Here is a 13,063-nt window from a genome sequence, read left to right as displayed (position 1 = left end):
ATTTTGTTCTTCTTCAGCAGGTCTTGTGGTTTGATTCTCTTATTATCCTTGTACCAATAATTTTCCCTTTGGGACAGGAGGTAGTCTAGAGGCAAGACGCAACAAAAACCAGATGGGCTACGGATTCAAAATGGAGCTGATGAAGCTGGCGGCCTGTTTGCGATCTTATCAAGTGTGCCTTTGTATGGGTGGTAAAATCAGCCCTCAAACTTCTGCCAAGTTTTTTCATTTCTCTTCTACTTTGCAGCCAGACTTACTCGCTTTACTTTCACTTCTGTCTGAAGTGATGTGGGTAGAAGTTTGGCTTTGTTGCTTCTGTGCTGCAATTCTGATTTACAGGTCCTTGACAACCTTGGTGGCATACGAAAGCCACACAACCACTCACGGGAACTTGCGTAACTCCAGAACAGCTTGTACGCAGCACTGTGTATACTGAGACCGCTCTAGCGATATCATTGAACTCAGCTTCTGCATGTTTTTCTGTGAGTTGTCTATTTAGGTATGCACAGCTCCAAATCTGGAACAAATGTACTTCTGAAAGCTAGTTCAGACTGCACACAGTAATTACAATGTGGGAAGTCCTGTGTAACCACCAGTAGAGATCTGTTACTATGTCTGGAGCTGCAGACAGTTTGCATGTTAATATCCTAATTTGAAAAGCAGGGTTTGAAGGACAAGCCATGAGTTGAGTGCCCAGTAGCATGTTTCATGTGCCATAGATGGCACAGATTAAAATCTCTAAGTTGTCAAATGGCTTTGCATTTGGAAAATCTTGTGAGCGGCATGCCATGTTAATTTTAAATGTAAATTAAATATTTTTCTCTTTTTATAGGAACTGGAGACATTGTTGCTGTCATGATTACGGAATCAAAGGTTAAAGAGATTCTGAATTACTTGGAAAAGAATATCTCTGTCCTGATGGCAATAGCAGTGGGGTCCCGTGTTCCTCCAAAAAACTTCAGTCGGGGCTCTCTAGTCTTTGTGTCAATATCATTCATTGTTTTGATGATAATTTCTTCAGCATGGTTAATATTTTACTTCATCCAGAAGATCAGGTACACAAGTGCACGTGACAGGAATCAGGTAAGGGGACTCCTTGTTTTTCTCTAAGTTCTGGAGGTGATATTTCTGTATACAGTAGTCAACAGAGAACAAATAATTTCTAAGAAATATCCATCAAACTAGTGTTCTGACCTCTTTGTTCTGAGCAGACCATGTTGCTGGACAAGGATTTTTGTATACCCAAGTGTTTTCATCCTGAGCAGTACCAGTACAAGATCTTATTACATGACAGGAAAAAATAGTACTGAAGCAAAATATTTGGGTTGGCTGAATAATACATACTGTATATACGCTGGGAATGGGGAGGAAAGTTAAGTTGTGAATGAACTTGTGTCGTGTAGGGGGAAGCAGAGCTAATGTCATGAATTCTATCCATGTTCTTAAGAATAGCTTCGGTCATAGTTAAGGTAGTTCAGAAGTTATATTAAAGGTATTTCCAAACTATAATCTGTCATGAATGTTTGAGCTGCGTAGTGATCTGAGTTAACTTTCAACTTTATTCAAGATCACACTTTGATGGACTGCCTAATTCTCCTGGTCATATATTTTAAGTAAAATTTTGTGCAATATGCCTTTCTTACATTCTTTTTCAACTCTTAATTTAAGAACTGAATTAAGTACGGCCATACTCAGAGATCTTGACTAAATCAAGTTGTCAACTCAAATATGGATTAAACTTTAGAAGTAAATGTTTTACCAGTGTGGACTTAATGACCCACTGCCTGCATAGTGTGCCTGGGCTTTTAGTGAGAAGGGTCAGTAAACCTCAGGGAATCTGCTGTGCTCTCTTTGCTGTTGTATCTCTCTGTCAAAGCTAACTTACAAAAGCTGCCGACCTCTAGGCACTGTCCCTGCTTTCCCCCTGAATTATGGCTAATACATAGAAGCTCACTGGGAGGCAGTGCATTGGTGTTTTGTCAAACCTAAAACAAATGCAAACTTATAAAGGCTCAGTTGTGACAAAGGATTTCCTGTTTCATTTCTATAAATAGTGTCTGATGCTGCAGGTCCCATGGGCATCCTGTAGGTTTTCCTAAGGATGTCATTCTTAAATGACCACACTGTAACCGGTACTAGTGTGGTCCCTTGGGATGGCGAAAGTTTAAATATAGCTGTTACTCAATGAAAGTCTGTGGAATTGTGCCTGCTGCATCCCCTACATGGTTCTAGGCTTCTTCCAAATGTCCATGGTTCAAAACAGTTGCTCCATGGGGAAGGGGCTCTTATGACCTTTTTACTTTCTTTAGATTTTTACAAAGGTCAGGAGAAGCTTGATGAAAATTTTATGTGGTTTAAAAAGCTGAGCTTATTAAACTTTAATAAGAAGGTGGCGACAGCTACAGCTTATTTTTAAAGAGCTTTGAGAGTCTTCACAGAGAGAAAGCTGTACTGTTAGTGATGAAATAACTTAAAAACAACATTATAACCTAAAACAAGTTATGTCAAGGCACACTTTTTTTTAAAAAAAAAAAAGTCAAAAACGTGCTGTGTTTTGTAGATAGTGCAAGTAGATACTGGTATTTCACATCACTGCTCTTGTGCACTTCAGCCAGAGGTATGAAACTCTTGCATGTGGCAGTGGCCTTTTCCATCACGACAGTTCTGGGTTTTAAAAGCAAGCATATGCTGTATGCCTGTGCCCTAACTTAGCGAAATAGCAAATCCTGAGCATTCCCAATGTTTGCATAAAAAAGTATTTCTTAAAATTAGAAAATGGAAGAGATGGATCTCTTAAATGGAAGAGATGAAAGTTATTGCTTAGCAAATCTATTTACATAAGAGAAAATGTATACATTTTGGAAGAGTTTTGCTGAAATATTATGCTTCCAATAGGAAAATAATCTTTCTTTAAGATTTCTTGTTGTGCATATGCAATCATATGCAGTATAACTAAATATAAATACTACCCACAATTACTTAGTTGGTACTGTTGAGCATTTAAGTTAAATGCCTTTTCAGCTTTGCTCCTCTCTTAGTAATCACACTTTTGGTTATGCAATGATTACCTACTCTGGCGGTGTGCCAGTGTGTTCTGTGTCATTAATTACTCAGGCCAATACGCTTGTTCCAGGACATGTAACTTAGATTGCTTAAACTGACCACTTTCTCACATGTTGAAGTTAGGATGCAATTTCTGACTGCAGGAAGCATATGATTTCCCCATCCCAGCTCTGTTTCTGATGATGCATTTCCTACATGGGTATACCTAAGTAGTTGGGACTGAGTATCTGATAATCATTTTTCAAATCCATGCTCTAAAAAATAGAAAGTAAGAGCTGTTCTTCTGTGGAAACCACCAAAAAAAAAGTGCTTATGTAATTCTAGAGTAACGGTGGTAGCAGTTGGTTGTGGTGGACTTCTGAGGTCTTTGTGTTTCTCGAGTAACAGCAGCCGCCTTAGTTTCAGTTTGTATGCAGAGGAAGTGTGTGATACAGGGGGATACAGCTTATGAAGGGTTTGATTTTCAACTGTATAGAAGGTGGGCACAAAACATGCATATTTGTTTCAAGCTATATGGGAGGTTTTGATAGGTGCAGTTTACATTCTCAGAAACAGCCGGTCTCTTTCAAAGGCAGAGTACTTAGTACAAGATGGAGGTGCAGGATGAAATACATGAACTTCCCCTTTTCCAGTCAATGTAAACCACATCTGATGTCTCGGGTTCCTGAAACAAGACGACACGAGCTTTGTTCCACTCGGTGCCTCGTCTTCGGGATCCCATGGACCAGCTGGCAAACAGCCACTTCTTTGTTGGCTGGGAACTGGGCACTGCAGTAGGAATCGGCACTTGAATTGCAGAAATGGTTCCTTCCATCCAACAGCAGTGGTCATAAAAACAGCATAAACAACAAAAAATGCTTGGCCTCTGCATTCACATTGAAGTTCATCTTCAAACCAGTATTTATTTCAGCTTTATTTAAGTCTGTATTGGCTTATTTAGATTTCATGACCCATATTTTTTTTTTTTTTTTGCTTTGTGGGATCTTGGTGGTTTCAGGTAATAGTGAGAGAGAAACTAGGTTACACTGAGAGGATAACACGTCTCAGAATAAGATCAGCCTGCTCAGGGGGAAAAAAAAATAATAATACAAGCTTAAGAAGAGAACAAGGGGTATATTACAGCACACTGAATAAAAAGCAATATGAACAGAATATAAGGGAAATCATCAGGAGGGCATGTTGCTTCAGCTTTTGTCCTGTGGGCTGGGATTGATTAGTTTTGTCACACAAATGTTGGATCACTTTTGTGGACTTTTATACGGTCCATGAGGTTTATGCCCATGCTTATTGGGTTGTTTTTTTTTTTCTTCCTGACAAGTCTGTAACTGTGGGCGTTGCTGTATCTTATCTGTTGGCATACTGCCATAGTGTTTATTGCAACGTTAGTATTGAGCCCAAATAAGTCATTATAAAGGACAGTAATGAAGCTTGATTATCACGGTTGATTTGTGTTTTCTTTGTCACTTTATTAGCGTCGTCTTGGAGATGCTGCCAAGAAAGCCATCGGTAAACTGACAACCAGGACAGTAAAGAAGGGTGATAAGGTATAATAATATGATTTCAGCATGGTAAACTTGAGCATCATGTTTACTTTTTGCTGGGGGAAACAATCTCAGTTTTTCCTTTCTCCTTCTGTTTTATGACTTTGCCTTCCTTGTTGGAGGCTTACTTTGTCCTGTGGCACAGTATTTTGTGTAATTTTTTAGTATCGATGTATGCTGTAAGTCTGTACATTTCAAAGAGTTTTTCTTAAATACTACTTGCACTTCATCTGGCAACTGTGTCTGAGTGGTTTTGTGTGCTAGCTGGCTGGGGTTTTTTGCTGGTAGGAGTACATAGGGCTAGCATTGTTTATGTGGAATTCTGTGAGCTTAGAATCATTGCATATGTAAGTTGTGTAAAGTAAAAATAAACTGAGAAAAAACAGGTAGTAAAGGAAAATCCATTATGTAAAATATTAATATCCAGTAATCTGAAGGGAAGTATAAACAGGTATTTAATTAAAGATAGTAAATGTTACTGCAAGAATATCTCTTGCCACTATACAAACTAAAATATTGTGGTGCCTTAAGTCCTAAACTTTTTCCACTTTTATGAGCAGTACTGCTTTGTCTTTGATTCTGAAAGGAAACAATAGTCACTTAATCTTGCTTAATTTTTACTCTTTAACTTGCAAAAGGCAAGGGAATCCTGGCTATGCTTTGATTTTTAAGAGAAGATTATTTCCTTAGGCCTTTTTAGTGTGATTCCTTTTTATCTTATCAACACTATCAGCGATGGAAGATTGGGAAGTGATGGAAAAATTTGCTTCCAGAGAGAAGGCAGAAAAATGTCTTTCTGTCTCCCTCCCTATTATGTAGTTTTATTTCAAGACGGCCTACTGCACTAAATCTTCTGTGGGTATGGGAGTACATACAGATAATGGGAACTTTTCCATATTAAAAGAAAAGATGCTGCTGTCTTGACAGCATAAATTCAAAGCTGGCAAGTGCCATGTAGGATGGAGTACAGACAGCAAGAGGTGCACACGCAGGTGAACAGAGGGTAGGAGAAAACCTGTCCTTCGTCTGAGCAGCCCATCGGGATTCTCTGCGTGCAGCACTGCCTGCTGCTGCCCAGGGGATGGCCATCGTCTTGCTGTGGTTCCTGTCTCGGTGTCTTTCTAGTAGTTTGCGAGCATCTAAAAGAATAATGAACTTAGAGGAAACTTCTGGAAAACCGAGAAAAGAGAGGAGCCAGTCAGTCAGTGATCCTCATCTTCATGTCTGTATAAGAATGATGATAATTCTGCAAGTAAGCAGCAGACAAAAATATGGGACTGCTCTGAAATAAGTTAAAAATTGCTAGTTCTGGCTATAAAAGGGAATTCCAGGTTTCTTATCCTGCCAAAAAAAAAAAAACCTGAATAAAATAAAAGTTTTAGCTCTAATCTGAAGTAAAGCCTCTAGGAAAATCACCACTGTATTTTATAGCGATTCAACCAAATATTAGAATCATCTTAGGCCTTAGCTTGTGTTTCAAACGATCATTTACCAGTTGCAAATGAGAGGGGAGTTTTGTATGTATGAGATACTTTTCTTTCTCAAGTCATGTTGGAATATAACAACCCAGTCATTGGGTTTTTATCTCCTTAGTAACAGCCACATGGCACAATGCAGTTCATGTACTAGTCACAACTACTTTTACCTTTGTCATAGCCTCAACTCTTGACTGGAATTTTCATTCTATTAATTTTAGGAAACAGACCCAGACTTTGATCATTGTGCTGTCTGCATTGAGAGTTACAAGCAGAACGATGTTGTTCGCATTTTACCATGCAAGTAAGCTAGTAAAGTTGCTTTGTTTGGAAACTATTCTTTCTTTGTGCTCCTTTGCTTTATTTCATGTAATATGTGCATTGTAATTTACAGACACGTTTGTTAGGTGTTTCCAGTCCTAATAACAGCCACTTTATTTTAGACTATGATACCAGAAGGTGTGAAGGTGAGTGCTAGAACTGTTATGACAGTAGAGATTAAACAAAAGATTATGAACTTGAGGATGGGCAGTTTGGGCATGCCAGCAGTGGAGCTATTAAGATTGTAAGGTGGGGGGATGCAGATTTAAGGACCAAGTGGTGGGCAGGCAAAAAACTTAAGTATAATGAACCAGGTACAGCTGCAGCATTCTGCACAGTAGTTGTGCAACTTTGGTTTTGGTTTCTGAAGTGGCATAGGAAGCAGAAATGCAGTCTTTCCAACCTTCATACCTCCTCTGACATCAATCAGCCACTGTTCTATCATCTGTCTTTGGTCTCTCCAGTGCAGTGTGTTCTTGGCTTGTACCTGAAGATTTGTACTTGCTGGATATTCTGCATTGGTGCTTAAAATGTAACAACTTCCTTCTCCTTTTATGCCATTCTCTTGACATTTACAGGTTTTCAGTTTATTTCCATTTCAGTTCCATTCTTGAGTTGTTTTGGGATATTTGCTCTTTGAGATATGCTTTTAAGTGCTTTTCCACCTGGTGATTGATTTTGATGAATCAATGTGTTTTGGTAGCCATAAGCATTACCAAGGACACCTTCCCCTTGTATTCTGAAATGCAAAGCTTCTCATCTACAGACAGAAAAACTACATGTAAGTTATGTTGTATATATGTAGCCAAGGTCCAGTAATTTGGCCTGTGCTTGGTATATAAAGTGTTCTGCATGATACTCTAGAAGCAACGAAGTCATGGTGTTGGAGTCAAGCTTCAGTCACGCAGCAGCAGCACATAAGAGTGCATTATTGGTCTTCTAAATCCTCCTGCAGGCTGCTCTGAATAGCTGGAATATTTTTCTTCCAGTGCATAATGAATTTCATAGGATCATAGAATCACAGAATGGTTTGGGTTGGAAGGGACCTTAAAGATCATCTAGTTCCAATCTCCCTGCCACGGGCAGGGACACCTTTCCTCTAGACCAGGTTGCTCAAAGCCTCATCCAACCTGGCCTTAAACACGGACAGGGAGGGGGCAGCCACAACTTCTCTGGGCAACCTGTGCCAGTGTCTCACCACCCTCACAGTAAAGAATTTCTTCCTAATATCTAATCTAAATCTCCCCTCTTTCAGTTTAAAACCATTCCCCCTCGTCCTGTCACTACTTGTCCTTGTAAAAAGCCCCTCTCCCGCTTTCCTGTAGCCCCTTCAGGTGCTGGAAGGCTGCTATAAGGTCTCCCTGGAGCCTTCTCTTCTCCAGGCTGAACAGCCCCAACTCTCTCAGCCTGTCTTCATAGGAGAGGTGCTTCAGCCCTCTGATCATCTTCATGGCCCTCCTCTGGACTCGCTCCAACAGCTCCATGTCCTTCTTATGTTGGGGGCCCCAGAGCTGAAATTTCTATCATCATAAAAGGAAAACAGTATTATTTTATATCTTATTGATCAAAATATGTGTGCATTCTACTCCTGAAGCCAGAAGTTTAATTCAGTTTACTTTTCTCTGTGTTCTTTACCTCTTAGACTGTAGGAAAAAACAAACTGTTTTAGATTCTCAATGTTCTTGTTTAGTTAATAGACCCTACAAAAGTGTGTTTAGAAACTTCCATTAAAATATTTGGGAATAGAAGAGCTTGGTCTCAGATCTGTAAGGATTTGGGAGCTTTTGGTTATGTGGATGTGTGTGCATTTCTTTTCTAGAATTTGGTCATTTTAATTGAAAGATTATGTCCTCTTGCCCATAAAGATGTACTCCCAAGTGTTAAGTAAAGATTCCAGAGATTTATGTCCTATATTGTAATCTCAAGTAAAGCCTGCATGTGTGAATTAAGCTCTAGTCTTTGATTCATTATGTAGAAGATTATTTGGAAATTAGAGGAGGAATTTCTGGAAACTGCACGCCAGTTTTGAACCACTAAGCTGATTTTTTTCTTTTTTAAATTGCCTCTTAAGAAAGCTTCACTTGTGTAGTTCAGGGTAGTACTGTGAGGCTTAAGGGCGTGGAATGGAGATTCACAAGTCCCACTCCTCTGTGCCTTTCTCCTTGATACTGAACAGAGGTCAGAGGAAGGTTCTTGCCAACAAAGAGAGAATGAGTCTTTGTCTGGTAGGAAAGCATCTTCTCCCACAAAGGAGAATGCAAAATTGGGACTAAAAGTCAATTTCCCTAGTTAAACGCTGCTGTCCAAGCCACAGATATGTTGCTAGTATCAGCAGATTGGTCAGACCATTTAACCAAGATGATAATTGATTTTTTTTTTTTTTATTATTTAAAAAAAAAAATTTTAAAGTCCATTTCTTTCAGACACCTCTTGTGAGCCACAGTCCTGCAGACAGGAAGCTCCCTGCTCTCAGGGATAGTTACGGCTGCTTCAGGGAGCTGGGTGAAGGTGCTCCTGGCTGCCCTCTCAGCACCACCTCCTCCACTGCCGTCTCCCATGTAAAGGAGATATCAAGGCTCTTGTACAGATCCTTTTCTGTTCTGTTTTTCAGAAGAATATAAGGTCAGTGAAGGCTCAGATTACATTCCTGCCGAAGGCTGTATGACAACTTTTATGTTCACTTTCTACTTCTCTTTTTTAAATCTTGCTTTTTATCTGCTGCAGCTCAGCTTTGAGTTGCGTGCAAAACCGTCTTGGCTAGACAGAAACATTGAGATGAATGCCTTCCACAAGACATTTTTATATTTGTAGATGAAGGGCCAAGTGGTAGATTTCAGATTGCATGTGAGACTTTTTAGTCTTCAGCAGCTGAGATGCTTCTCCCCAAATCTTGTTTTGGAGGTTTAATCCCTTTCTACTTCCTGGTACTTCAACCTCTCATTTTAGTGCAACGTGCAAAGTTAGTTGTTAGTTTAAACACACACCCTGCCCCCATGCACAAAAAAACCTACGAGAGAGTCTCTAAGCCAGATGCGAAAATAAATTGCAAGAAGACCATGGAGAAAATGGCTCAACCAAGAGGAAGCAAATGAAAGGCTAGAAGTTTTTCTTACTGTGCTTGTTGAGGAAACTGTAATCATTAGACAGTAGGAATCACTGACATATGACATCCCTGCTGCTTTCATCAATTTAAAAGTAGCATTTCCCTTTTGTACCACAGTTGTTCTCTGCAGTTAAGTATGGTCTGTCACTCTGTGTCTCAGCAGAGAGGAGTCTGGTCTGGGTGGACACACAGAAGGCAAAACCTACCATTAGCTGAGCAAGTTGCACCTAAAATTCTGTAGTGAAACACCATATTTGTGATGTAAAGTTTTGTGGCAGATGGGAAATTGTGGCCAATTTAAAAATAAACTAAAATGAAAAATATTACAAACAATGCAGTTGAATTTCTGTCATTCATTTTGTGCTTCAGAGAGAGAAATATGTTCAGTACCAGCAGCCCATGGACATACCTATAGCTTTTAGTGCATAGAGGGATAAGACAGCTGTCTGTCTTAGGCTTGCACGTCTGAGGAATGTCTCTGTCTTTTGTGAATATTATTATGTAAGTTAAAAATAAGCAGTGTAAGCAAATGTCAGAAGGATCTAGCAGAAGGCAAACCTCATGGACAATTTTCTTTATTCAGATAGTTTTACTTTACCATCACACTGCTGCATCTAAGAGATGAATGGGTACGGGCTGAAAAGTGATCAGGAGGGGGTAGTGTGAAGGACTAGTGAGAGATAAGGGAAGGGGAGAGCAAAGTGACACGTGAGAGAAAAGCACAGAGTGACATTGGAAAGGGCAGAAAGAGGCCTGGGAAGGAATTTACAAGGTAGGAAGACAATTAAAGTAGTGAATATGTTAAAATAACTGGCTTTTGAGTCCAATCCTTAATATTTCCTGTACTAGGCAAGAAGGGGGAAGTGACAAAAGCAAGTAAGCTAGATTTCCATCCACGTGATTCTGTGCTGCTGCAAATAGTGTTGTTTTTTGTTTTGTTTTGTTAAGAGCAAATTAACACAGCATCTTAATGCCATCCTTTCCGCTTACTGCAATGCCGCTGCACCACCACCGTTTTCTCTGCTACTTGCTTGCAAGGGCAGACTCTCTTTTCCTGCAGCAATACTACATATTTGTGGAAAGCACTGAGGCTACTCTCCCCTGTCATTGCCTGCTGAGGGTGGAGGCATGGTGCCTTCCTGCCCGTTGCAGCAGGCCAGACATCCCTCCTGGGCTGTGCGGGCTGTATGGGCTGCCTGCAGCAGGGCAGGAAGGACCTGTGTGCTGGTTGTACCCCAGGGCAAGGGGAGCAGCTGCCTCCAACAGCAGCCAAAGATGCTACTTTGCAGCACCATGTTAATCCCACCCTTTAGTGGGATGCTGCACTGAGAGCAGGGAAGTGTAGTGAGCTCTGGGGAAATAGCACTTGTAAACTCGTTCATACCCTTCTCCCTGTGTGACATGCAAATTCAGAGGCATTACACCACCAAAAGAGATTTCTAACTCACTTTTTCTCTGTGAAATGGCTGCAGGGCCAACGGCACCAGGGGAGGTTTAGATTGGATTTCAGGAACAATTTCTTCACTGAAAGGGTTGTCAACATTGGAACAGGCTGCTCAGGGAAGTGGTGGAGTCACCATCCCTGGAGGGATTTAAAAGACTTGTAGATGTGGTGCTGAGGGACATGGTTTAGTGGTGGGCTTGGTAGTGTTAGGTTAACGGTTGGACTCAATAATCTTAAAGGTCCTTTCCAACCAAAACAATTCTATGAAATGCTGCAAAAAAAGCTGTTGTACAGCATAGTCGGCGTTACGGTGTTTATTACAAGCTGGAGGGCAATGGCTTGGGTACACTGACAGAGTGGAAAAATACCTGCAGGTCACCTGTCTGGAGTTATGCCCGCATGGGAGACTCCTTCAGTGCTACCAGCCTGGCTGCCGGCCGTGCTTCCTCCAGCCCCGAGGCTGGAGAAGCAGCAAAAGCTGTGTCACACTTGACTCCCTGGTGTGTGTGGCTCCTGGGGGAACGTAGTCAACGGCTGTGACCTAGAGCAACTCGCTAGGAAGTCCTCAGATTTATAGTTTTGGAAAACAAGTGACAGAAATATGAAGATGGGGAGGGTTTATGATAGCAGGAAATGCAAGGGCTTACTTTGTCAGACTGAGTTTTTAAAATAATTCATGTGTTTATTATCTTCATTGCTGTATTACTGCTTTTTAACTGTTGCAAGCAAAGAAATCCAGACAGCCTGAGCCATGATGATGGTATCAGCAAGCCTTTTTAAGGAGCAGATAAACTGCATAAGCAGTAGGCAGAGCCATGCTGATCGAATCAATAAATAACCCTTGGAGAACTGCACTTTTTTAAACACATTAATAAACATCCTTGAAGGTTTAGGAACTAAAAGCAAAGAATTAAGAGATTACAAAAATAGTTGAGCTGTTTTGGTGCATTTGAACTATATCAAGCTGCTAATGACTCTTTAAAATAACTCTTAAAAAATATTTAGCAGATGCATGTTGTCATCCATATCAGTCGCCTGCTTCACTTGATCTGAGTGCTTCTACAGCACTGATTAACTGATAATGATATATTAAAGCTGTTTTTATACTTCTGTGGAGCCTTGATGTCTTCTGTTTCCCAAAATATTAGATTTTCAGGGTTTTCCTACTCTAAAAAACAAGACTTGAGAATCTTAAAAGGAAACATAAGCAACTAAAAGCCATAATTTGCCTAACATAGAAAAATAGCATCTCTGTATGTTTCAGAAGATTATAAACTATTTTCTGTCACCCAGGATTTCTAAACATTGATTCACAGAATCACAGAATCAATCAGGTTGGAAGAGACCTCTGGGATCATCGAGTCCAACCGTTGCCCTTACACCACCATGTCAACTAGACCATGGCACTAAGTGCCATGTCCAGTCTTTTCTTAAACACATCCAGAGATGATGACTCCACCACCTCCCTGGGCAGCCCATTCCAATGTCTAATGACCCTTTCTGAGAAGAAATTCTTCCTAATGTCTAACCTGAACTTCCCCTGGAGAAGCTTGAGGCTATGTCCTCTTGTCCTATCGCTAGTTGCCTGGGAGAAGAGGCCGACTCCCACTCCACTACAACCTCCCTTCAGGTAGTTGTAGACTGCAATAAGGTCACCTCTGAGCCTCCGCTTCTCCAGGCTAAACAACCGCAGCTCCCTCAGCCGTTCCTCACAGGTCAGACCCTCCAGACCCTTCACCAGCTTGGTCGCCCTCCTCTGGACTCCCTCCAACACCTCAACATCTTTCTTGAAGTGTGGGGCCCAGAACTGGACACAGGATTCAAGGTGTGGCCTCACCACTGCCGAGTACAGAGGGACAATCACTTCCCTAGACCGGCTGGCTACACTATTCCTAATAGAGGCCAGGATGCCATTGGCCTTCTTGGCCACCTGGGCACACTGCTGGCTCATGTTTAGCTGGCTGTCGATCAGCACCCCCAGGTCTCTTTCCACCGGGCTGCTTTCTAACCAGATTCCTGCAGTTTTGCGAGTGATAAAGGGAATGCCTTAAGACCTAATAACAATAGAAGTGAGTCTGTATTTTGTGCAATTATTTGAGCAGTAAGCAATGTATAT

The 13,063-nt window shown here is 40.9% G+C and overlaps 1 protein-coding gene across 4 annotated transcripts in view; it reads left to right on the top strand.

Annotated features, from left to right (window-relative positions):
• RNF130 (ring finger protein 130) overlaps positions 1-13,063 on the top strand; it is a 57,545-nt gene that overhangs the window by 24,041 nt on the left and 20,441 nt on the right. For all 4 annotated transcript variants that reach the window (XM_068408423.1, XM_068408421.1, XM_068408420.1 and 1 more), the window contains 3 exons: positions 833-1,083; positions 4,536-4,607; positions 6,301-6,383. In XM_068408423.1, coding sequence (XP_068264524.1) covers positions 833-1,083; positions 4,536-4,607; positions 6,301-6,383 — 406 coding nt within the window. The remainder of the gene's footprint in view (positions 1-832; positions 1,084-4,535; positions 4,608-6,300; positions 6,384-13,063) is intronic.

The sequence above is a fragment of the Nyctibius grandis genome, chromosome 10 (assembly GCF_013368605.1).
Source record: "Nyctibius grandis isolate bNycGra1 chromosome 10, bNycGra1.pri, whole genome shotgun sequence".
Classification (NCBI taxonomy): domain Eukaryota; kingdom Metazoa; phylum Chordata; class Aves; order Nyctibiiformes; family Nyctibiidae; genus Nyctibius; species Nyctibius grandis.
This window is presented reverse-complemented; position numbering and strand designations above follow the sequence as displayed.